This window comes from Mytilus californianus, unplaced genomic scaffold (assembly GCF_021869535.1).
Source record: "Mytilus californianus isolate M0D057914Y unplaced genomic scaffold, xbMytCali1.0.p SCAF_4, whole genome shotgun sequence".
NCBI lineage: Eukaryota > Metazoa > Mollusca > Bivalvia > Mytilida > Mytilidae > Mytilus > Mytilus californianus.
In genome coordinates this window covers 44,756,622-44,783,952 of record NW_026262690.1, presented here as the reverse complement: position 1 = coordinate 44,783,952, position 27,331 = coordinate 44,756,622, and the positions used below count along the sequence as shown (strand labels likewise).

Sequence of the window (27,331 nt, the reverse complement as noted above, 5' to 3'; positions counted from 1 at the left end):
TATGTTAACAAGAATATTTATTTATGAACAGGGTTTAAGCTAGGATTTTGAGGGCTTTAGTCACTTTTGCGCGAGGTGAAAATCAACATTATTTTGGGTAACAGCAAGGGACCAAGGATGTATATTACTAGCTATACATCTTTGTCAGACTTTGAAGGACTAAGGCATCAATTCAATAGGCAGTAATTGCATGATTTGACTGATGTGTCACTTAAATATGAAGATTAGGATATAAGATCTGAAAATCTAGTTCAAAATTTTAACTCAATTAATCAATTAATTCAATTAGTTTCAGGGGACATTCCTGATCAACAAAAGTTGGGTTCCTTTTTTTTAAAACCAGGAATCACGGTATAAATGAACTTGTTGAACTTTGAAAGACTATTACACTGCATAATCATTATCCTTAATTATGAAACCTAATGTGTGAAAACAATAACTGTGGAAGCATGTTTAAGACAGCTGTGATTTCTCATCTATAAAGTCAAAGTGTAAATTGTACATTATAATAGGCAAAACTTCAAGTTAAGTGAAGCCATTATCTCAGTTACAATTTTTTTAGCAAAAATGAGCATTAGTCTATCATTTCAAGAGTGCCTAAAATGCACTATAAGCATAAGTACCAGAAATGAAGTAACGGTAATCTTCAATAGTAATAGTATTTTTTTCAGGTAATCGACAGTAATCTGTAATCGACAAAAATTTTCAATTACAGCAAAAATTCTGATGTAATCATTGATTACTTTTCTATTACTTTAGTTAAATGTTTGATGGAATATAACCCAGTTAAAATGATAACAGACAACTGCATGTATTCATCAGTTTATAGTACAGATGAAATAGAATTTATAAATATGACTTGAGAGTTCTATCAAATGCCTTATTCAATTCTATTCTCAAACTGCATTATGTTCAACCATATCTAACAAATTTTACTGTATTTCCAGCTTTTGAAACAAATGACTTTCAATGCTTGTCTGTGAATACTTTAAGACCATTCAAAATAAGAAAATAGTCTTAAGTTAAGTTCTGTACTACATTGAAATAATAAATTGCTTCGCCGAGAGCAGCTGGATATGACCGCAGAGGTCCAACCCTGAACAGTTGGGGCAAAAATGGACACAATATTCGCGCTCGATGCAGGTCTGAATTTGGATTGTAATAATAGGTTTCTGACACAGAATAACTGTAGTCCAAGAACTTAGAATTGGTTATATGATTTGAATTTATATTCAATTTTTTGCTTTTGTGCAATACACTATGCTGTTGCCAATTAACCACCCCCATCCTTCAAAAAAAATGTTGTTTTGTCCTAAACGGTTTGAGTCATAACACCCCAAAGTCAATCCTAACCATCCCTTTGTGGTATGGAAACTTGTTGTATAATTTCAGAGAGAGATCCATACACCATTCCACAAGTTATTGTCTGGAAACTAGAAAAATGCTTATTTGGGCCCCTTTTTGGCCCCTAATTCCTAAACTGTTGGGACCATAACCCCCAAAATCAATCTCAACCTTCCTTTTGTGGTTATAAACCGTATGTTTAAATTTCATAGATTTCTATTTACTTAAAGTTATTGTCCGGAAACTAAATGTCTTCGGACGATGCGGACGAGGATAACGACGTGATACCAATATACGACTGCAAAATTTTTTGCGGTCGTATAAAAAGCTTGTGTATTAAAGTTCTTTGAAGCATAATTTTCAATCAGAGTTTTTGCTTAGAATAGATAAACATTTGATTCATCCTAATGTTATGCTATGAAGAAAAAATAAATCCTATTGACAACATGGATAATTAACCAATGCTATGTAATTCTTGTTCAGTAATTAATAGATACATTTAACCAATTTTACACTAAAAATATGTCATGTTTATAATTTTGAATAGAGAAAAAAGAATTCTCAACTGTCATCTTGTCTTCACTAATCAGATGATCAAAGACTTCTTATGAATGAGATGCTATTTAAGTATATGGGATTTAGATTATATTGCCATACATGGGTAGGTTACATATTGTATTCCATTGTCAGTTTTATAATTAGGGAGATTATTCAAGCAAAAGAATAAATTCATGCATGTTATTATAAATTTGATTACCATCTTTAAAGTTGTTATTTAGCTGAACTAATTATTCTACTTTTTCTGTACTTAAGTTTCAGAGGAAACTTCAACATTTTAATGAACCGAATTCAAGTATATCTGTTAATAATGAGCAAAACCAAAACATATAGACTCTGCCGGGCATTGTGAGCTTGATACAAAATTTTGCAGTTGAATAAAAATGAACTTTAGTCAGGTTGACAGCAAAATTTGAAAATTATTGAGCCAATTACCTAAAATATAATGAAGTCATTGATGCAATGGTCATTGCAAGTATTATTTGTAAAATAATAAAATGCTCCGCTGGGGCGCAGCTTGATACGACCGCAGAGGTCGAACCCTGAACAGTTGGGGCAAGTATGGACACAACATTCAAGCTTGATACAGCACTGAATTTGGATTGTAATTAAATATTTGACACAGCATAGGTTTCTGACACAGAATGAATGTGGTCTAAGAACTTAAAAAAATTTAAACCATATCATTTTTATTTGCTTTTATATATAAATCAGAAATAACCAATTTAAAATAGAGAATTTTAAAGAAAAAAAAGGAAAAAAATCCCCCCAAATTTTTTGAACCCCATTATGATTCATCACCCCCAAACTCAATCCCAGCCTTCCCTTTGTGGTATGGTACCTTGCAGTACAATTTCATAAAGATCCATACACTTGAACACAAGTTATTGTCTGGAAACTAGAAAAATGCTTGTTTTTTGGCCCCTTTTTGGCCCCAAATTCCTAAAATTTTGAGGTAATTACCCCCAAAATCAATCCCAGCCTTCCCTTTGTGGTATGGTACCTTGCAGTACAATTTCAGAGAGATCCATACATTTGAACACAAGTAATTGTCTGGAAACTAGAAAAATGCTTATTTTTGGCCCCTTTTTCCTAAACGTTTTGGGCAATTACCCCCAAACTCAATTCCAGCTTTCCCTTTGTGATATGGAACCTTGTAGTACAATTTCATAAAGATCCATACACTTACACACAAGTTATTGTCTGAAAACTAGAAAACTGCTTGTTTTTTGCCCCTTTTTGGCCCCTAATTCCTAAACTTTGGAGGCAATTACCCCCAAAATCAATCCCAGCATTCCCTTTGTGATATGGAACCATGTGGTACAATGTCAGAGAGATCCATATACTTACACACAAGTTATGGTCATGAAACTAGAAAAATGCTTGTTTTTTGCCCCTTTTTGGCCCCTAATTCCTAAAATTTGGAGGCAATTACCCCCAAAATCAATCCCAGCATTCCCTTTGTGATATGGAACCTTGTGGTACAATGTCAGAGAGATCTATACACTAACACACAAGTTATGTCTGGAAGTTACAAAAATGCTTATTTTTGGCCCCTAATTCCTTAACTGTTGGTACCATAACCCCCAAAATCAATCCCCACCTTCCTTTTGTGGTATGGAACCTTATGGTAAAATTTCATAGAGATCCATTCACTTAAACTAAAGTTAGAGTACGAAAACCAATGTGTCTTCGGACGACGACGACGACAACGCCAACGTCATACCAATATACGACCGCAAAATATTTTTGGGGTCGTATAAAAATGCATTATTAATATTCTTACTGATATTCCTTTATAAATATATATCTAAAAGAAGTAGAGTATTTTCAATGAGCTAAAAATATTGTATATATTCTATACATTCTCCTTAAAGCCTTATGAAACTACAAATAATAAATAAAAAGTTGAATGTGTTTTATATCGATTGAATGATTGTTGGTTGCTCAATGTCCAGTGGCAAATATTTCATGCATGTTCAGGAATATGTTTTATATAATTGAATGGTTAAGTTTTAATATGAAATATGTGTACATGGACTTTCTTTTAAAAGAAAATCTTTTATCCTCTCCAAATCTTCAGAAATGTACTGCTATTGAATTAATTGTCTATCATACACTTATTTGGTGACAGCTTTTTGGTATGCAGTGCATGACCTTAACCATGACCCAACTCGTTAGGAATTGACACCCCACAGTGTAAGTGCAAGGGAAAAACTGTGATGAATGAAAAAGTGAACAAACGAGGAATCTAGGAATAGAATTAATCTATCCAAAAAGAAACATTTTATTTCACCATGTCATGTAACAACGTTATGACAAAGTTTAATTTACAAATGGGAACACATGGCCAATATAATAAACTGTCGGCACAAAATTCAGAAAAAGACAATCTGATGGACAGCAACATGAGTGGGCAGGGCCTGAAAATAATCGTCCAACTGATTTGAACTGATAGCAATGCAACTTCATACAAAATATCATTGATCTATCACAAGTAGATCCTGTCAAACTAACTTCATGAACTTAAGCAGAAAACTTAACATTGAAAATTGCTAATTAATTCAAAGTCACTGGACCATAACCTAGGGCGCAGGACCTCAAAATAGTCGTCAAACTGATATGTTCCGAAAGTAATGCAACTTTGTATTAAATATCAATGATCTATCACAAGTAGTTTCCTATCAAACTAACTTAAGCAGAAAACTTAACAATTGTTGACGCCTCCGCAGCAACTGCCGGAAAAGCAATCCCTATGTCTCGCTTTAAGCGAGGAAAGGCGAGACAAAAATTAATAAATAAACACCATTTTATCCATCATCTATCTTCTCACTTATTTTTCTTAAGTTCCATGAATCTGTGTTGATTGTTTATCAAGGTCACTATTGGTAAACTTCGTCATCAAAACCTGAGAGTTAATTAGCAGCTAAAATTTTTGTTAAACAATTAATCAATGAATTAAATATTTTTTGTCGATTATACATTATGGATTCGTAACAAATGTAAATTAACGTACATAGACTTAGAGGACTTAGTTTAGTGTATACACATGCATTGGTTCACTAATTTCCTTCACATTATATAAATACAAGAAACTTGTTTCGTGTGACTTTCAAATATGGTATGCACTAGAGAGGTTCCAAATAAAACAGGACAATATTTCTCAATACGACTGTAATAACCTATAATATTCTTAGTTATGTCTGAATGTAAGCAAATTAAAAATAAATGGGGAATGTGTCCATGGGACACAAATTTGAACTTGATCTGAATTTTGTAGTAATAAGCATTGTGTATAAGTTTCATAACATTTGGTTGAGGCAAACTAAAGTAAGAGAACGGAAACAAAAAAATCAGTAATTTTTCCATATGTAAAGAGGCATAACTCTAGAACTGTAAAAGTCATTCCACCAAAATTCACGCTTGATCTATGTTTTGTGGTAATAAGCATTGTGCATAAGTTTCATAACATTGAGTTGAGGCAAACTAAAGTAAGAGAATGGAAATGAAAAATTCAGCTATTTTTCCATTTTGAAGGGGCATAACTCTAGAACAGTAAAAGTCACACCACCAAAATTGAAGCTTGATCTGTTTTTTGTGGTATTAAGCATTGTGTATAAGTTTCATAACATTTGGTTGAGGCAAACTAAAGTTAAGAGAATGAAAACGAAAAATTTAGCATTTTTTCCATTTGTAAAGGGCATAACTCTAGAATGGTAAAAGTGACACCACCAAATTTATAACTTGATCTGTGTTTTGTGGTAATAAGCATTGTTTATAAGTTTCATAAAATTTGGTTGAGGCAAACTAAAGTTAGAGAACGGAAACGAAAAATTTAGCAATTTTTCCATTTGTAAAGGGGCATAACTCTAGAATGGTAAAAGTGACTCCACCAAATTTCAAAACTTAATCTGTGTTTTGTGGTAATAAGCATTGTGTATAAGTTTCATAAAATTTGGTTGAGACAAACTAAAGTTAGAGAACTGAAACCAATTTTGTGACGTACGGACGGACGGACGTACAGACGGACAAGGGTTTAACTTAATGCCCCCTTCGCTACGGCGGGGGCATAAAAATATGATACCAGGCCATAATCTTGCCGGCGAAATGACGATTTAAGTCGCCAAAGAATTTTGAAAATCGCTAAATCTCGCCGGCCGACTGACTTCATAGCGAAGTCAAATCGCTATCAAAATCGGTAAAAGGGAGACAACTTGTGATTGACAAGTCTCACAGGTAAAAAAAATGGCGGCTGACAAGGAAAATCAAGATTTTCGAAACGACCCAGGACTAATACTGTCAACGATCAAATTAAATAAATACAACGGCGACTTTGAACATCCTCGGATATAACTTTCAAAACTGTTCAAACGGAAAACTGACCGTCTGTTTAAGTTATCAATTTACGATAATTTTCATCTGAGGATGTTGCGTAATCACTCAGCTGATTTGTTTTATTTTTACAACTTACACGAGTCGATCAATTTTACTATTCGGTAGGTAAAAGGTTGGAATTAACTTTAGATTTATTATATTGATTGAATAAAAATTGAAATATAAAATGTAGAAAGACTGCTGATAGATAATGTGATGGCAAACGTACGACACTCGACCAGGTTGTGATCAGCAGTGGATTGTTTCTCACGACCATTTCGTTGATATGGATGATATTTTTTAAAAATGATAGAAATTAGCTCTTTGTCGGATAATGAATATGCGATTAAAAAATATTTTCATTTATAGACTTACAATCTTTAACGATAATCTCAATTTACAACTAACATAATGGCCTGGACATTCAATAATGTTTTACAAAATAATGACAAGTGGTGATATAAATTAAATTCCCAGTCATGTGAAATTCAACAGGGAAACTGGGAGTTATATTTTTTCTGGACTTTTAAAAATAAATTGAGGCAGATGCACATGAATTTAATGCATCATAATCATGTTAATATTACTAGGCTACTCCCTCATGTCCCAATCAACAAATTTTATTTAGAACACAATGGTATCAATAAATAAATAACAACTATATATTGTCTAAACCTTTTTATTAAGAACTTTCTATATATACATTGTGTACAATAACATGAAAAAACTGCAAGTATATCTTTAATTGAATATAAAACAATTTCCTTAGTGATAAGCATGAAAACACGATGCAACCGAAACGGTAATGGAATCTCACTTCTCCAAGAAATTGACCACTTCTCCCTTCTCTCTCTTGGAAGGAGAAGTCACTTCTCCCTCTTCAAAATCCTAGATTAGGCCCTGGATACCACAACTTACAATTGCATATGAACTCCCCATGTACTGAGGATTCGTTGGATACCAATTTTCGTGGATTTAGTGATTACCCGGGAACCACAAATTCCAATATACAATGAATTACAAATTTCCTATCAGAATGTATGCAGACATTGGAAAAAAAATGAAATCAAATATCCATGAAAATGCAAGTTTTCCTCAATAAATGAAAATAAATGAATCCACAGTATGCTAATTAAATGTGTCAACCTAAGTTCATATATCTGGCACAGAAAGAGATGTTTGTGGCTATTCAACAGAGCAGTAAATAGTAAATACATATTCCAATATAAAATTGACTAAAAATCCCTTCTAATGAAAAAAATGAATAATTAAAATATACTACATGTACAACACAATTATCACTTAACATGGTTAAGATTTAGAACTCCTGAGGTATTATAAACAATATGTGTCAACATATTTTAACACATTGTATGATTCATACCATATGCATATAATACACGACATTCACATGTTTAATATGTGGTTTTAAATTCATGTCACTTTAAGCATAGCTATATTGCTTTAAAACTAATCATAAAAATTACATTTTTTTAAGAAAGAAAATGAATTAAATAATCAATTAATACTGTAAAAAATCAAACATAGAGGATAAACATAAATGTTAATAATAAAATACCTTTCAATTATTGTCCAATCAATGTACAACTGTCTATACTATATACAATATTTACCTTTTTAGTCGTTAAGCTGGCACATGTCAAAACATCTGACTGATCTAAAAGACAAAATTAGTAACCTGATTAAAATTTTGACTTGGCAAGATGGATCAATCAATACATATACATTTTTACAGTCCAGCTGTTTCAGCTCCACAACCATGACAACTGTATTAGAAATGATTTTTATTAAGGTAGAACTGATAATAAGGTGGTGAAGACAATGATAAATAATTATAAATCACTACTCCAACATCACAACTGTCACTCAGAATTAGTATCAATCAACAAATCAAACAGAAAATTCAAATAATATTTACTTATAAGTGTCCTCAAAAAGGGTTAGAAATTATCATTATCAATACAAAGACAGTGTCAGATACTGTTAAAAAATAAATGTGACCAGCACAAATTGTGAGTAAAATATATGATTCTTTTCTGATAAATCAAAGAATAGTCCACATTGCGATCCAGCCAATTTTGTAGCTAGTCAGATATTTTTTTTGTGATTTTCATTTTCATAATCTGACTGTAAATTTCTATTCTATTGCCCAAAGATGGAAAATTTCATAATTTTAATGCAAACTAGTTTGATATTTCAATTTTAGACAAGGTAATGTTTTTTAACATCTTTTTTTAGTAACATTTGCAATTTAATGATTTTGACAAGAATGATAAGGGAAATCTTCAAACAAGTAGTATATTTTTTATATGGCATTGATAATAATTGGCTTATCAATTTCCAGAAAGAGGCATTGAAAATGCATTTTCTTAATGATAATTTTTATTGTATAAACAAATAAATTCTATTGCAGAAAATGCTCAGGTAAGAGTTATATGCAATTTTGTGTGCAGGACATTTGCGTCTTTTTTAATGGACATTTGGGCTTCAATTTATAGGACATTTGAGCTTTTTAAAATAGGACATTTGCAGTTTTTATATGGGACATTTGCCCTTTTACAGTATCTGCCTCTTTAGACTTCCCTCCTATTTTATCCGAATAAATCAACATTACTAATAAACTGCTTCGCTGAGCGCAGCTGGATACGCCCGCAGAGGTCCAACCCTGAACAGTTGTGGCAAAAATGGACACAATATTCAAGCTTGATACAGGTCTGAAATGTGTTTGAAGGTTTTAACTGTTACAGCAAAGGAAAATCAGAAATTTGGGCAAAATTTTTCTACAATTAATAAATTTCATGAAATATATTTACATTTGAAGTTTTCAAAAATTGAAGTAAAATTATAAGTTCACTTTCCTAAATGGAAATAAATTATTTAAATACTCTTGCCAACAGCTTGCTAGGACTTAGCTCTTGCCTGCTTTACTATTCATTATTCATCATATAAATTGACTACATTAGTATCACATAAACTTAACATTATATATATGGTCATTGAAAATAAGGTCATGGTCCAATAAACCAAGCCAGACAGACAGAGATATAAGGAGATGTGGTATGAGTGCCAATGAGACAACTCTCCATCCAAGTCAAAATTTATAAAAGTAGACCATTATAGGTCATTTATAGGTAACTATATGTACACCTTACGATCATTTCATACACAAAATATAGTTGTCAGACCAATTGCTTAATACAATAAACAGACCAAACCATGAAAACTTAATATCCACAAATGAACCATGAAAATGAGGTCAAGGTCAGATGAACCCTGCCAGACAGACATGTACACCTTACAATCATTCCATACATCAAATATAGTCGACCTTATTAGTTATAGTATCTAAGAAACAGACATAACCAGAAAAAACTTAACATTGACCAATGAACCATGAAAATGAGGTCAAGGTCAGATGAACCCTGCCTGCTAGACATGTACACTTTTCAATTATCTATACACCAAATATAGTTGACCTATTGCTTATCATGCTTATAGTATCTTAGAAAAGGACCTTACTACTGAAACTTAACAATGACCAATGAGTCATGAAAATGAGGTCATAGACAGATGATACCAGCCAGACAGACATGTACACCTTACACTCATTCCATACACCAAACATAGTTGATCTACTGCTTACAGTATCTGAGAAACAGACCTTATCATGTAACTTTAACCTGGATCACTGATCCATAAAGGACATAAAGGTTAGGTGAACTAGCAAAGAACCCATTACCAAATATAGTTATCGTATTACTCATAATAAGTGAGAAATTCACAAAAAAAAAAAACTACATTTTTTTATCAAGCAGTTGCTGAAACATGAAAATGAGGTCGGGGACAACAGACATATTACAGACGGAAACTTTGTCACATAAGGCATCTATATACAAAGTATGAAGCCTCCAGGTCTATACTACCCTATGAGATATAAAGCTCAATACAAATAGTTTTAGCCGCTGCAAGATTGTAATCCCTATGTCTCGCTTTCTGCGTCGCAGGCAAGACAAAAACTAATACTTTGCAAAATCACCCTACCTAGACACATTATTACCAGACTGTGATAATCAATTTTTGGTCTTAATCCTGCATGTTCTAACAATGCCCTATACATGCTTAGCCAATTGTGGAGAATACACCAAATTCTTTGGTATGACCTGATCAGGGATCTAACCCACAAACTCTCACAAGGGGTGAGCATGCTACCATGAAGTATCATTAAAGGGCAATAACTCCAAAAAACTTTCCATTGACATTTTCTTTCATATGACTACTTTGTATTAACTTTGTACTTTGTCTTGATGATCATTTTTGTTGAATATTTAAATTCTGTCCATCTATTATAATTTTAAAGAAAAGAACTAAAATTTCTCACAAAATCATCATTTAAAGACAATAATTCCTATAACTTAAGAACTCAATAGATAGTTTGAGTCATGTTGGCATTTCTGTAAATCCTGTATTTCTCAATTTGCAGTTTAAATAAAAAAGTTTTGCCTATCTATTACAGCTTTAAAGATAAAAGGCAATATTAACATAAATTGGTAATCAAAGCATATAGTGTGGGAAATGCAGTTGCTGTACGTCTTCTCAATATAATTGTGACTTCTAGTTTTCATTTCCTTTACACCTGACAGGAGACTATGTATACTGATCAAGTTCATATGATATACTTCATCATTGAACAAATTTCAGAAATTTGAAAATAAAAATATCAAACTTATTCTTCAAAGACACAAAAAAGATTTTTTTAAACATGCTGAATGTTTGTTGTTATTTACTTCACAATATGTATCCCTGCAAGTGTCCCTCTACTTGAAGAAGTACAAGATAAGACCATTAACTGCAAGTCACAAAATAATTTCATAACAAATTACACCAGGCAGTAAAACAGTACCAGTTGTAATAAATCACTTTAACAACCAGGAATCTAAAATAAAATGCTTCGCTGGGTACAGCTTGATACGACCGCAGAGGTCCAACCCTGAACAGTTGGGGCAAGTATGGACACAACATTCAAGCTTGATACAGCTCTGAATTTGGATTGTGATTAAATATTTGACAAAGCATAGGTTTCTGACACAGAAAGAATGTGGTCTAAGAACTTGAATTTTTTTTAATTTACCTATTATGGTCCAATGTCCAAAATCAAAACAAATGTTTAGATTCAGCATATCAAAGAACCCCAAGATTTCAATTTTTGTTAAAATCAAACTAAGTTTAATTTTAGACCCTTTGGACCTTAATGTAGACCAATTTAAAAAACAGGACCCAAAATTAAAAATCTAAATACACGGTTAGATTTGGAATATCAAAGTACCTCAATAATTTAATTTTTGATGAAATCAAACAAAGTTTAATTTTGGACCCTTTTGACCTCAATATGAACCAATTTGATAGCGGGGCCCACAAATAAAAAATCTAAATACATGGTTAGATTCAGCATATCAAAGAATCCCAAGAATTCAATTTTTGTTAAAATCAAACTAAGTTTCATTATGGACCCTTTGGACCTTAATGTAGACCAATTTAAAAAACGGGACCCAAAATTAAAAATCTAAAAACACGGTTAGATTTGGCATATCAAAGTACCCCAATGATTCAATTTTTGATGAAATCAAACAAAGTTTAATTTTGGACCCTTTTGACCTCAATATGAACCAATTTGATAGCGGGCCCACAAATAAAAAATTCGTAAGGGTTCCGCGGAACCCAGTGTCTCGCCTACTTTTGCTGTTAATGGCAGGCTCAACAAAAATGAGGAAAAAAATTAATAAAAATATTCCTCTCTATACTATCTTTTGATTGTAAGTAGCTTCTGTCCAAGTTTGGTAAAAATCCAGGATAGTTTATGAATCTAATAAAAGTTTTAAAAACTTAAACTGCAGACTGTATGTAATGTTAAGATAATAGCTTTTAATCATAAACAAGCTTCTGTCCAAGTTTGGTACAAATCCAGGATAGTTTAAGAAAGTTGTTAAAATTTTAAAAACTTTAACCACAGAGGGAATGTAATGTTAACTGGCAGAAAAACTAAGTCCATTTATAAGTAAAATACGGAAAAAATGGAATTTTTTTTTTACAAAATTTACTTCTGGATACTATCTTATGATCATAAACAAGCTTCTTTCCAAGTTTGGTACAAATCCAGGATAGTTTAAGAAAGTTGTTAAAATTTTAAAAACTTTAACCACAGAGTGAATGTAATGTTAACTGGCAGAAAAACTAAGTCCATTTATATGTAAAATACGGAAAAAATGGAATTTTTTTTTTACAAAATTTACTTCTGGATACTATCTTATGATCATAAACAAGCTTCTTTCCAAGTTTGGTAGAAATCCAGGATAGTTTAAGAAAGTTATTAAAATTTCAAAAACTTTAACCACAGAGTGAATGTAATGTTAACTGGCAGAAAAACTAAGTCCATTTATAAGTAAAATACGGAAAAAATGGAATTTTTTTTTTACAAAATTTACTTTTGAATATTATCTTATGATCATAAACAAGCTTCTGTCCAAGTTTGGTAGAAATCCGGGATAGTTTAAGAAAGTTATTAAAATTTCAAAAACTTTAACCACAGAGTGAATATTTGTGGACGCCGCCGCCGCCGACGGAATGTAGGATCGCTATGTCTCGCTTTTTCGACAAAAGTCGAAGGCTCGACAAAAATCTAAATACATGGTTAGATTCAGCATATCAAAGAATCCCATATATTTAATTTTTTGTTGAAATCAAACAAAGTTTAATTTTGGACCCCAATTTGGACCAACTAGAAAACTGGGCCAAAAATCTAAAATTTAAATACATGTTTAGATTCAGCATATCAAAAAACCCCATATATTCAATTTTTGTTGAAATCAAACAAAGTTTAATTTTGGACCCCAACTTGGACTAACTTGAAAACTGGGCCCATAATCAAAAATCTAAACACATGTTTAGATTCAGCATATCAAAGAACCCCAAGAATTCAATTTTCATTAAAATCAAACTAAGTTTAATTTTGGACCCTTTGGACCTTAATGTAGACCAATTTAAAAAACAGGACCCAAAATTAAAAATCTAAATACACAGTTAGATTTGGCATATCAAAGAACCCCAATAATTCAATTTTTGATGAAATCGAAGTTTAATTTTGGACCCTTTTGACCTCAATATGAACCAATTTGATAGCGGGGTCCACAAATAAAAAATCTAAATACATGGTTAGATTCAGCATATCAAAGAACCTCATATGTTCAATTTTTGTTGAAATCAAAAAAAGTTTAATTTTGGACCCCAACTTGGACCAACTTGAAAACTGGGCCCACAATCAAAAATCTAAACACATGTTTAGATTCAGCATATCAAAGAACCCCATTAATTCAATTTTTGTTAAAATCAAACTAAGTTTAATTTTGGACCCTTTGAACCTTAATGTAGACCAATTTAAAAAACGGGACCCAAAATTAATAAAATGCTCCACAGGGCACAGCTTGATACGACTGCAGAGGTCGAACCCTGAACAGTTGGGGCAAGTATGGACACAACATTCAAGATTGATACAGCTCTGCATTTGGATTGTGATTAAATATTTGACACAGCATAGGTTACTGACACAGAATGAATGTGGTCTAAGAACTTAAAAATTTTAAATTGGACATTCACCTATTATGGTCCAATATCCAAAATCTAAATACATGGTTAGATTCAGCATATCAAAGAATCCCAAGAATTCAATTTTTGATGAAATCAAACAAAGTTTAATTTAGGACCCTTTTGACCTCAATGTGGACAAAGTTGATAACGGGGCCCAAAAATCAAAAATCTAAATACATGGTTAGATTCAGCATATCAAAGAACCCCATATATTCAATTTTTGTTGAAATCAAACTAAGTTTAATTTTGGACCCCAATTTTGACCAACTTGAAAACTGGGCCCATAATCAAAAATCTAAATACATGTTTAGATTAGGCATATCAAAGAACCCCATATATTCAATTTTTGTTAAAATCAAACTAAGTTTAATTTTGGACCCTTTGGACCTTAATGTAGACCAATTTGAAAACGGAACCAAAAATTAAGAATCTAAATACACGGTTAGAATCGGCATATCGAGGAACCCCAATAATTCGATTTTAGATGAAATCAAACAGTTTAATTTTGGACCCTTTGGACCTCAATGTGGACCAATTTAAAAAAGGAGCCCAAAATCCAAAAACTTAATACACGGTTAGATTCAGCATATATAAGAACCCCAAGAATTCAAGAATAAAACCCCATTGAAATTGGTCAAGAAATAAGCAATTTATAGGAAGTATCTTCTTTTGCACAATACTGTGCAATTGAATATTTCTTGCTATTGCGCAATACTGTACAATTGACAATTTCTTGCTATTGCGCAATATTGTGCTATTGGATATTTCTTGCTATTGCGCAATACTGTGCAATTGAAGATTTCTTGCTATTGCGCAATACTGTGCAATTGAAGATTTCTTGCTATTGTACAATACTGTGCAATTGAAAATTTCTTGCTATTGCACAATACTTATTATATAATAATTTACACATCCTGTTTGGTGTGTATCTCCTACCATATCATTATTATTTGCTTTTAAATATAAATCAGAAATAACCAACTTAAAATGGAAAATTTTACAAGAAAGAAAAAAGGAAAAAAAAAAAAATCCCCCCCCCCAAATTTTTTGAACCCCCTTATGATTCATCACCCCCAAACTCAATCCCAGCCTTCCCTTTGTGGTATGGTACCTTGCAGTACAATTCCAGAGAGATCCATACACTTGAACACAAGTTATTGTCTGGGAACTAGAAAAATATGTTTTTTGGCCCCTTTTTGGCCCCAAATTCCTAAATGTTTAGGGCAATTACCCCCAAACTCAAACCAAGCTTTCTTTTTGTGATATGGAACCTTGTAGTACAATTTCATAAAGATCCATACATTTACACACAAGTTATGTCCTGAAACTACAAAAATGCTTGTTTTTTGCCCCTTTTTTGCCCCTAATTCCTAAAATATTGAGGCAATTACCCCCATCATCAATCCCGGCCTTCACTTTGTGGTATGGTACCTTGGAGTACAATTTCAGAGAGATTCATACACTTGAACACAAGTTATTGACTGGAAACTAGAAAAATGCTTATTTTTTGCCCCTTTTTGGCCCCTAATTCCTAAAATATTGAGGCAATTACCCCCATCATCAATCCCGGCCTTCCCTTTGTGGTATGGTACCTTGGAGTACAATTTCAGAGAGATCCATACACTTGAACACAAGTTATTGACTGGAAACTAGAAAAATGCTTATTTTTGGCCCCTTTTTGGCCCCCAATTCCTAAACGTTTCGGGCAATTACCCCCAAACTCAATTCAAGCTTTCCCTTTATGATATGGAACCTTGTAGTACAATTTCAGAAATATCCAAACACTTACACACAAGTTATTGTCATGAAACTAGAAAAATGCTTGTTTTTTGGCCCTTTTTTGGCCCCTAATTCCTAATATTTGGAGGCAATTACCCCAAAATCAATTCCAGCCTTTTCTTTGTGATATGGAACCTTGTGATACAGTGTCAGAGAGATCCATACACTTACACACAAGTTATTGTCTGGAAACTAGATAAATGCTTATTTTTGGCCCTTTTTGGCCCCTTATTCCTAAACGTTTCGGGCAATTACCCCCAAACTCAATTCCAGCTTTCCCTTTGTGATATGGAACCTTGTAGTACAATTTCAAAAAGATCCATACACTTACACACAAGTTATTGTCATGAAATTAGAAAAATGCTTGTTTTTTGACCCTTTTTTGGCCCCTAATTCCTTATATTTTGAGGCAATTACCCCAAAATCAATTCCAGCCTTTCCTTTGTGATATGGAACCTTGTGGTACAGTGTCAGAGAGATCCATACACTTACACACAAGTTATTGTCTGGAAACTAGATAAATGCTTATTTTTGGCCCTTTTTGGCCCCTTATTCCTAAACGTTTTGGGCAATTACCCCCAAACTCAATTCCAGCTTTCCCTTTGTGATATGGAACCTTGCAGTACAATTTCAGAAAGATCCATACACTTACACACAAGTTATTGTCATGAAACTAGAAAAATGCTTGTTTTTTGCCCCTTTTTTGGCCCCTAATTCCTAATATTTTGAGGCAATTACCCCCAAAATCAATCCCAGCATTCCCTGTGTGATATGGAACCTTGTGGTACAATGTCAGAGAGATCCATACACTAACACACAAGTTATGTCTGGAAGTTACAAAAATGCTTATTTTTGGCCCCTTTTTGGCCCCTAATTCCTTAACTGTTGGTACCATAACCCCCAAAATCAATCCCAACCTTCCTTTTGTGGTATTGAACCTTATGGTAAAATTTCATAGAGATCAATTCACTTAAACTAAAGTTAGAGTGCGAAAACCAATGTGTCTTCGGACGACAACGACAACGACAACGACGACGCCAACGTCATACCAATATACGACCGCAAAATTTTTTGCGGTCGTATAAAAATCTAAAAACACGGTTAGATTTGGCATATCAAAGTACCCCAATAATTCAATTTTTGATGAAATCAAACAAAGTTTAATTTTGGACCCTTTTGAACTCAATATGAACCAATCTGATAGCGGGCCCACAAATAAAAAATCTAAATACATGGTTAGATTCAGCATATCAAAGAATCCCATGTATTCAATTTTTGTTGAAATCAAACAAAGTTTAATTTTGGACCCCAATTTGGACCAACTAGAAAACTGGGCCAAAAATCTAAAATTTAAATACATGTTTAGATTCAGCATATCAAAGAACCCCATATATTCAATTTTTGTTGAAATCAAACAAAGTTTAATTTTGGACCCCAACTTGAAAACTGGGCCCAAAATCAAAAATCTAAACACATGTTTAGATTCAGCATATCAAAGAACCCCAAGAATTCAATTTTCATTAAAATCAAACTAAGTTTAATTTTGGACCCTTTGGACCTTAATGTAGACCAATTTAAAAAACAGGACCCAAAATTAAAAATCTAAATACACGGTTAGATTTGGCATATCAAAGAACCCCAAGAATTCAATTTTTGATGAAATCGAAGTTTAATTTTGGACCCTTTTGACCTCAATATGAACCAATTGATAGCGGGGTCCACAAATAAAAAATCTAAATACATGGTTAGATTCAGCATAGCAAAGAACCCCATATATTCAATTTTTGTTGAAATCAAAAAAAGTTTAATTTTGGACCCCAACTTGGACCAACTTGAAAACTGGGCCCATAATCAAAAATCTAAACACATGTTTAGATTCAGCATATCAAAGAACCCCAAGAATTCAATTTTTGTTAAAATCAAACTAAGTTTAATTTTGGACCCTTTGGACCTTAATGTAGACCAATTTAAAAAACAGGACCCAAAATTAAAAATCTAAATACATGGTTAGATTTGGCATATCAAAGAACCCCAATAATTCAATTCTAGATGAAATCAAACAAAGTTTAATTTTGGACCCTTTTGACCTCAATATGAACCAATTTGATAGCGGGGTCCACAAATAAAAAATCTAAATACATGGTTAGATTCAGCATATCAAAGAACCCCATATATTCAATTTTTGTTGAAATCAAACAAAGTTTAATTTTGGACCCCAATTTGGACCAACTTGAAAACTGGGCCAAAAATCAAAAATCTAAATACATGTTTAGATTCAGCATATCAAAGAATCCCATATATTCAATTTTTGTTAAAATCAAACAAGGTTTAATTTTTGACCCTTTGGACCTTAATGTAGACCAATTTGAAAACTGGACCCAAAATTAAAAAACTAAATACACGGTTAGATTCGGCATAACAAATAAATAAATGTGGTCAAAGATTTTACAAATCTAATGCGTCATACTGTGCAATTAAAGATTACTTCTTGAAATTTTTCAATATTTGAAATTTGAAAAAAAAATAATATTTGAAGAATAATTCTTTTTAACTTCTGAAATCTGCAATGAGAAAAAATTAACCCCCCACAATTTCTTCCCCCCCCCCCCTTTTTTCCCCAAAAAATTCTTTCCCTCAAGATATGGTCATAATCTCAATTCAAATTTCCAATGGAGTTTGCACCCATAATTACCCATTTAAATTTACCATAGTGCTAACTTAATCTATTTTATAATAGAATTTAAAATATAGTGTCAAATCTTTCATATGGATTTTTTTGTAAAAAAAAAAGATGCAACATTTGCAGATATTTTTACTGGTCTTCCTTTATAAATATGCATTTCTTTAAACATAATTTAAAAGCAGTGTAAGAGAAGTAACCAAAACGTTGTATTTGGATTACCTCCCTTACACTGTTTTAAATAATCTTAATTGTTCATTAACCATTACTTGATACATAATTTAAAAGCAGTGTAAGGGAGATAATTTCAATGATGTATTTGATTTATCTCCCTTACACTGCTTTAAATTATGTTTTGTACTAAAGTATTTGTCCATTAACCAGGACAACCTTGTTTTTCCCCCTTTTTTGCCCCTAATTCCTAAAAGGTTTGAGCCATAACCCCCCAAAGCAAATCCTAACCATCCCTTTGTGGTATGGAAACTTGTAGTATAATTTCAGAGAGATCCATACACCGTTCCACAGTTATTGTCTGGAAACTAGAAAATGCTTATTTTTGGCCCCTAATTCCTTAACTGTTGGTACCATAACCCCCAAAATCAATCCCCACCTTCCTTTTGTGGTATTGAACTTTATGGTAAAATTTCAAAGAGATCCATTCACTTAAACTAAAGTTAGAGTGCGAAAACCAATGTGTCTTCGGACGACGACGACGACGACGCCGCCAACGTCATACCAATATATGACCGCAAAAATTTTTTGCGGTTGTATAAAAAATAAAACCCCATAGGGTTCTACAGTAAACCCATCCCTCCTTTAGGCCCCTCAAAATACCCCTATATAGACCCCAATGCACACACAAAAGATTAATGGCTCCGCTAGACATGTAAGTCTAACATTTTATGAAACCCTAAGTAAATCTGACAAGCGGTCCAAGTTGTCTTCTTAGACGGTTTGAGTGGATTCAGTCTGACTTGTCTCGGGGACGAATTGTCCACATGACTTCAAACAACCCATCGACGTCGATTTCTGGATCTGTTTCATTAATAAAACAACAACCTTATTTGGCAAGATAAGTTGTAAAATTACCGCCAACTTAGATATATAACTTTATTTCCTCTATCATAGAGATTTGTTGTACATGAACAATATTCCTGCGCAGTTTGCCATTTGGGAAATATAAACGACTTGTAATTACAGATTTTCGGCGATGAAATATTTCATACAATATTGTTCTTTGACACCTGTGCCAAAAGCACAGGGGATAATATAAACTACGTACAGATTTCTATTGAGCACTATTTACTATGTGCAACTTCCAAATATTATGGGTTGTTCGACGATCATTTAAGGTTATTCTGGTTATATTTTTTGTATTCTAGAATTAAAAGTATGAAAAAAATGTCCAATTAGTTATAAATAACACATCAGCCTGCTAGATTATAACAGTAGCACTTTTTTCAGCATTCATTGGGAAGAACACAAATCTAGGGTGCTAGCATAAGGCAGCTTAATTGCCTAAAAAATCAATCAACCACCATTATAGAACTTGTTAGAGATATTGCTGATATTAACCTATAGTATAAGTTTTAAAATAAAATGCTCCGCTGGGGCGCAGCTTGATACGACCACAGAGGTCGAACCCTGAACAGTTGGGGCAAGTATGGACACAACATTCAAGCTTGATACAGCACTGAATTTGGATTGTAATTAAATATTTGACACAGCATAGGATTCTGACACAGAATGAAAGTGGTCTAAGAACTTAAAAATTTTTAATTGACCTATTCAAACCATATCATTATTACTTGCTTTTATATATAAATCAGAAATAACCAATTTAAAATGGAAACTTTTAAAGAAAAAAAAGGAAAAAAAAAATCCCCCCCAAATTTTTTATTGAACCCCCTTTTGATTCATCACCCCCAAACTCAATCCCAGCTTTCCCTTTGTGGTATGGTACCTTGCAGTACAATTTCAGAGAGATCCATACACTTGAACACAAGTTATTGTCTGGAAACTAGAAAAATGCTTATTTTTGGCCCCTTTTTGGCCCCCAATTCCTAAATGTTTCGGGCAATTACCCCCAAACTCAATTCCAGCTTTCCCTTTGTGATATGGAACCTTGTAGTACAATTTCAAAAAGATCCATACACTTTCACACAAGTTATTGTCATAAAACTAGAAAAATGCTTGTTTTTTTGCCCCTTTTTGGCCCCTAATTCCTAAAATTTGGAGGGAATTACCCCCAAAATCAATCTCAGCATTCCCTTTGTGATATGGAACCTTGTGATACAAAGTCAGAGAGATCCATACACTTACACACAAGTTATTGTCATGAAACTAGAAAAATGCTTGTTTTTTGCCCCTTTTTGGCCACTAATTCCTAAAATTTGGAGGCAATTACCCACAAAATCAATCCCAGCATTCCCTTTGTGATATGGAACCTTATGGTACAATGTCAGAGAGATCCATAAACTTACACACAAGTTATGTCTGGAAGTTACAAAAATGCTTCTATTTTGGCCCCTTTTTGGCCCGTAATTCCTTAACTGTTGGTACCATAACCCCCAAAATCAATCCCCACCTTCCTTTTGTGGTATTGAACCTTATGGTAAAATTTCATTGAGATCAATTCACTTAAACTAAAGTTAGAGTGCGAAAACTAATGTGTCTTCGGACGACGATGACGCCAACGTCATACCAACATACGACCACAAAAATTTGTTTGCGGTCATATAAAAATGCTTATTTTTGGCCCCTTTTTGGCCCCTTATTCCTTAACCGTTGGTACCATAACCCCCAAAAGCAATCCCAACCTTCCTTTTGTGGTATTGAACCTTATGGTAAAATTTCATAGAGATCCATTTACTCAAACCAAAGTTAGAGTGTGAAAACCAATGTGTCTTTGGACGACGACGACGCCAAAGTCATACCAATATAAAAAAAAAATTTGCGGTCGTATAAAAATAGATTATTATCTAAAATAAATTGCTTCGCCTAGCGCAGCTGGATACGACCGCAGAGGTCCAACCCTGAACAGTTGGGGCAAAAATGGACATAATATTCGCGCTTGATACAGGTCTGAATTTGGATTGTAATTAAATATTTGACACATAATAGGTTTCTGACACAGAATAACTGTAGTCAGAGAACTTAGAATTTGTTATATGATTTGAATTTATATTAAATTTTTTGCTTTTGTGCAATACACTATGCTGTTGTGAATTGACTTCCCCTCCTTATTTTCAAAAAAAAAAAATTGAAGGATTTTCTTTTTGATTTCTGAAATCTCGAGGAGAAAAATTGACAGCAAATCACCTCAAGACAATACAAAAAATTCTTTATACATAATTTAAAAGCAGTTTAAGGGAGGTAATTCAAAGTAGTTTTTGAATTACCTCCCTTACACTGTAATTTGTACTTAAGTAATTGTCCATTAACCAGGACACCCTTGTTTTTTTCTCTCACTTTTTTCCCCTAATTCCTAAGCGGTTGAGCCATAACCCCCCAAAGCCAATCCTAACCATCCCTTTGTGGTATGGAAACTTGTGGTATAATTTCAGAGAGATCCATACACTGTTCCACAAGTTATTGTCATGAAACTAGAAAAATGCTTATTTGGGCCCCTTTTTGGCCCTTAATTCCTAAACTGTTCGGACCATAACCCCCAAAATCAATCCCAACCTTCCTTATGTGGTTATAAACCTTATGTTTAAATTTCATATAGATCCATTCACTTAAACTAAAGTTATTGTGCGAAAACCAATGTGTCTGACAGCGACGACGACGATGACGCCAACATCATACCAATATACAACCGCAAAAATTTTTTGCGGTCGTATAAAAACAACATTTTTTTTTATTTAGATTTAACATAACATAATGTATGGCACAATTGTATTTAAAAACTTCACTTACATACAACTTCCACTTCAATAAATGGACAATGGTTTATTTTAATTTCCAAGGGAATCTTCAACCATAAGAAAATGTTCAAACATGTTAACAATCTTTAAATAGAACACAATGCATACACAATCATCACCACAATTAATGTATCTGAATCAGCAAATATATTTTAAACTATGACTCAATTTAAAATTTCTATTAGCTTACAATAAATCTATAAATGTAGAGCTTGATTAACTATTAAATATCCCAACCCTCCTATTGTGGTATGGAACCTTGTGCTAAAATTTCTTACACATCCATACACTTATACTAAAGTTATTGTCTGTGAACCAATTTATTTTCCATGAGCCAGTGATGTAAACCACAATAAAATGCTCCGCTGGGGCGCAGCTTGATACGAACGCAGAGGTCGAACCCTGAACAGTTGGGGCAAGTATGGACACAACATTCAAGCTTGATACAGCACTGAATTTGGATTGTAATTAAATATTTGACACAGCATAGGATTCTGACACAGAATGAAAGTGGTCTAAGAACTTAAAAATTTTCAATTTACCTATTCAAACCATATCATTATTATTTGCTTTTATATATAAATCAGAAATAACCAATTTAAAATGGAAAATTTTAAAGAAAAAAAAGGAAAAAAAAATCCCCCCCCCCAAATTTTTTGAACCCCCTTATGATTCATCACCCCCAAACTCAATCCCAGCTTTCCCTTTGTGGTATGGTACCTTGCAGTACAATTTCAGAGAGATCCATACACTTGAACACAAGTTATTGTCTGGAAACTAGAAAAATGCTAGTTTTTTGGCCCCTTTTTGGCCCCAAATTCCTTAACGTTTAGAGCAATTACCCCCAAACTCAAACCCTGCTTTCCCTTTGTGATATGGAACCTTGCAGTACAATTTCATAAAGATCCATACACTTACACACAAGTTATTGTCCTGAAACTAGAAAAATGTTTGTTTTTTTGCCCTTTTATGGCCCCTAATTCCTAAAATTTTGAGGGAATTACCCCCAAAATCAATCCCAGCCTTTCCTTTGTGGTATGGTACCTTGCAGTACAATTGTTTTCAGAGAGATCCATACACTTGAACACAAGTTATTGTCTGGAAACTAGAATAAACAGCTTCGCCATGAGTGCATGATACGCCCGTCGTCTTGTGTGTGAATTTTTATGCAATAAGCATAAATAGTTTCTGACATACGGCGTGACATGCGAAAACCCCCCCTTTTTTTTTACAAAAAACTCAATATCTCTAAAATAAAATTTTGAATCAAAACCAAAAAGTATACAGATCTTTAGATTAATATAACTAAGAAGTGTGTAAAATTTTAAGCAATAATCATAAATCGTTTTTGAGATACGGCGCGACATGTGAAAACCCCCCCTTTTAAAAAAAAAAAAAAAAATCAATATCTCAAAAATAAAATTTTGAATCAAAACCAAAAAGTATACAGATCATTAGATTAATATAACTAAGAAGTGTGTAAAATTTTAAGCAATAATCATAAATCGTTTTAGAGATACGGCGCGACATGTGAAAAACCCCTCCCCCTTTTTTTACAAAATACTCAATAACTCAAAAATAAAATTTTGAATCATCACCAAAGAGTATACAGATCTTAAGGTTAATATAACTAAGAAGTGTGTAAAGTTTTAAGCAATAATCATAAACTGTTTTTGAGATACGGCGCGACATGTGAAAAACCCCTCCCCCTTTTTTAACAAAATACTCAATATCTCTAAAATAAAATTTTGAATCATCACCAAAAAGTATACAGATCTTAAGATAAATATAACTAAGGAGTGTGTAAAGTTTTAAGCAATAATCATAAATTGTTTTTGAGATACGGTGCGACATGTGAAAAAAAAACACACACCTGTTTTAGTTACTAAGTCCTGTAACTCAAAAAGTTTTAATCTTATTTTCACCAAAAAGTATACAGATCGTTTGACCATCATAAGAAACAACTATGTTAAGTTTCATGAAATTTGGATAAGTCATTCTCAAGTTACGGTGCGACATGTTTACGCCGGACAGACAGACGGACAGACAGACGGACGGACGCCGGACATTTGTATAACATAATACGTCCCGTCAAAAATTTGACGGGCGTATAAAAATGCTTGTTTTTTGCCCCTTTTTGGCCCCTAATTCCTAAAATTTGGAGGCAATTACCCCCAAAATCAATCCCAGCATTCCCTTTGTGATATGGAACCTTGTGGTACAATGTCAAAGAGATCCATACACTTACACACAAGTTATGTCTGGAAGTTACAAAAATGCTTATTTTTGGCCCCTTTTTGGCTCCTAATTCCTTAACTGTTGGTACCATAACCTCCAAAATCAATCCCCACCTTCCTTTTGTGGTATTGAACCTTACGGTAAAATTTCATAGAGATCCATTCACTTAAACTAAAGTTAGAGTGCGAAAACTAATTTGTCTTCGGACGACGACGACGACAACGACGACGCCAACGTCATTCCAATATACGACCACAAAAATTTTTTTGTGGTCGTATAAAAATAGTTCTCTAAAATTAGATATGATTTCTGTCACAGAATGAATGTGGTATAAGTTCTTAAATAATTTCAAAATTTGACATTTACCAATTATGGTCCAATATTCAATTTCTAAATACATGGTTGGACTCCTCATATCAAATAACCACATTGTTTAATTTTTTGTTAAAATCAAACTAAGTTTTATTTTGGATAATTTGGACCTTTATGGGGTCCAGTTTAAAAAATGGACCAAAAATCAAAAATTTACAACACTGTTAGATTGCACACATTAAAGAACACCAATGATTTAATTTTTGAAGAAATCAAACAAAGTTTTATTTGGACCAACTTTGAAAACCAAGCACAAAATCTAAAAATCTGAAACACTGTTGGATTGACCATAGCAAATAACACAAACAATTTAATTTTTGATGAAATCAAATAATGTTCAATTTTGGACCCCAATTTAGTGCATCTTGAATACTGTGCCCAAAATCAAATATCTAAATACACCCTTAGATTCAGCATATCAAAGAACCCCAACCATTCTTTTTTCTTTATAATCAAACAAAGTTTAATTTTGGACCCTTTTGACCTTAATGTGGGCCGACCATTTCCCAAATCAAAAATCTAAATACATGCTTAGATTCAGCGTATCAAATAACCCCAAGAATATTTTTTTTTAAATCAAAAAAAGTTGTATGTTGGACCCTTTGGACCTTAATGTAGACCAATTTGAAGACAGATCTCAAAATTAAAAAAATCTAAATACACAATTAGATTCAGCATATCAAGGAACACCAATAATCTAGTTTTTAAAGAATTCAAACAAAGTTTAATTTTGGACCCTTTGGACCTTAATATGAATCATTTCAAATTTCAAAAACAGACCCTAAAATCGAAATATTAAATACCCAATTAGATTCAGCATATTAAAGACTCCCAAGAATTCAAGACTTTGGAATTAAACCCCATTGAAATTGCTAAAAAAAATGAGCAATTTATTCCAGAAAGGTCATAATTTCTGTGGACCTTGAGATAAAAATAGTGAAGCAAAATGATTGTATCCCTGGTCACTTTGGAGGGTCATTTAAAGATCATTTACCTGTCTGGATTTTTGCCTTTTCTGCCTTTTGTTCTTTCAGTGTTGGAAAATCAGTTGGACAACTGGAACTGTTCTTCAACCCCTTTAATGATGCTGAAGTTTCTGTTACTGGAAAAGAAGATATACACCTATAAAATTTAAATCATGTCTGTATGCATTGAAAAAAGTCACATCTAAAAGTAAATTGGTCCATTAAACCAAATTATTATTGGCCATATTGTTAGAGAAATAATTGTGATCTTTACAACAACTGTTTTAAGAATAAACAAAAAATCAAAGTGCAGTAGTAGACTGGAATTACTCTGCTAGCAAGACATATTTCATCAACAAGAAATGACCTAGTTGTAATGGTTAATAAAAATTGGCATTTTAAAGTCTTTAATGTCTTATGACAAAAACAAAAGTTCACCTTTCTCAAAAGAGAGAGATTCATAAAAATTTTGGGTATTTTGCATCATAATACACAATGTACCTTGTTATAGAAATATTTAACTATCTTGCATATTTATCTTCTATACCAGCAACCAGTATAATAATTCATGTTGCCTTAGTTACAGGTTCAATAAAATTACCAGTGAGGCTTTAAAAATAGATCTTATCTGTATCTTACCTCCAAAACAAAATTTTCTATAAAACATATATCCATTGAATAAAATTAATGCCTATGTCTATACATTTATAACTTCAATCAGTATCTTTTTTTGTCATTAATAATGTGAAATTAGGGCTTGACACTTCTTACATTTACTGCAAAACATAAAAACTGACAAAATAGCCTCATCTAGAGATCTTTTCATTAATATTTAGATATAAACGACAGCCTTACCCAAACTAAAGGCTCCAAGGAGCCTGTGTCGCTCACCTGATATTTTTGTTTACAATTGATGCATGAAATAATGTAACCATTATACTTTTGCTTTAGTTTCAGAGATATAAGCCAAAAACGGCATTTTACTCCTATGTTCTATTTTTAGCCATGTCGTCCATGTTGGTTGGTTTGCAAGGTCATCAGACACATTTTTTAAACTTGATACCCAAATGATGATTGTGGCCAAGTATGGATAAATTTATCTCAGTAGTTTCAGAGGAGAAGATTTTTGTAAAAATTACAAAAAACTTGAAAAATTGACTTTAAAGGGCAATAACTCCTTAAGGGGTCTATTGACAATTTTGGAATGTTGACTTATTTGTATTTGTAGATCTTACTTTGCTGAACATTATTGCTGTTTACAGTTTATCTCTATCTATAATAATATTCAAGATAATAACCAATAAAATGCTTCGCTGGGCGCAGCTTGATACGACCGCAGAGGTCGAACCCTGAACAGTTGGGGCAAGTATGGACACAACATTCAAGCTTGATACAGCTCTGAATTTGGATTGTTATTAAATATTTGACACAGC

The 27,331-nt window shown here is 32.9% G+C and overlaps 1 protein-coding gene and 2 long non-coding RNA genes across 7 annotated transcripts in view; 2 read left to right on the top strand and 1 right to left on the bottom strand.

The window, feature by feature from the left end:
• The window catches only part of LOC127738084 (uncharacterized), a 91,862-nt gene that overhangs the window by 33,164 nt on the left and 31,367 nt on the right, over positions 1–27,331 (bottom strand). For 4 of the 5 annotated variants that reach the window (XM_052249180.1, XM_052249181.1, XM_052249184.1 and 1 more), the window contains 2 exons: positions 25,928–26,035; positions 7,911–7,954 (listed from right to left, as the gene is read on the bottom strand). In XM_052249180.1, coding sequence (XP_052105140.1) covers positions 7,911–7,954; positions 25,928–26,035 — 152 coding nt within the window. The remainder of the gene's footprint in view (positions 1–7,910; positions 7,955–25,927; positions 26,036–27,331) is intronic. The other variant, XM_052249183.1, reaches the window with a different exon arrangement.
• The window catches only part of LOC127738091 (uncharacterized), a 30,487-nt gene that overhangs the window by 2,597 nt on the left and 559 nt on the right, over positions 1–27,331 (top strand). The window lies entirely within an intron of this gene.
• LOC127738090 (uncharacterized) lies at positions 1,037–27,331 on the top strand. The gene is made up of 4 exons (XR_007999937.1): positions 1,037–1,088; positions 8,955–9,009; positions 21,477–22,717; positions 27,240–27,331. It is a non-coding gene; the product is annotated as an uncharacterized LOC127738090 (long non-coding RNA).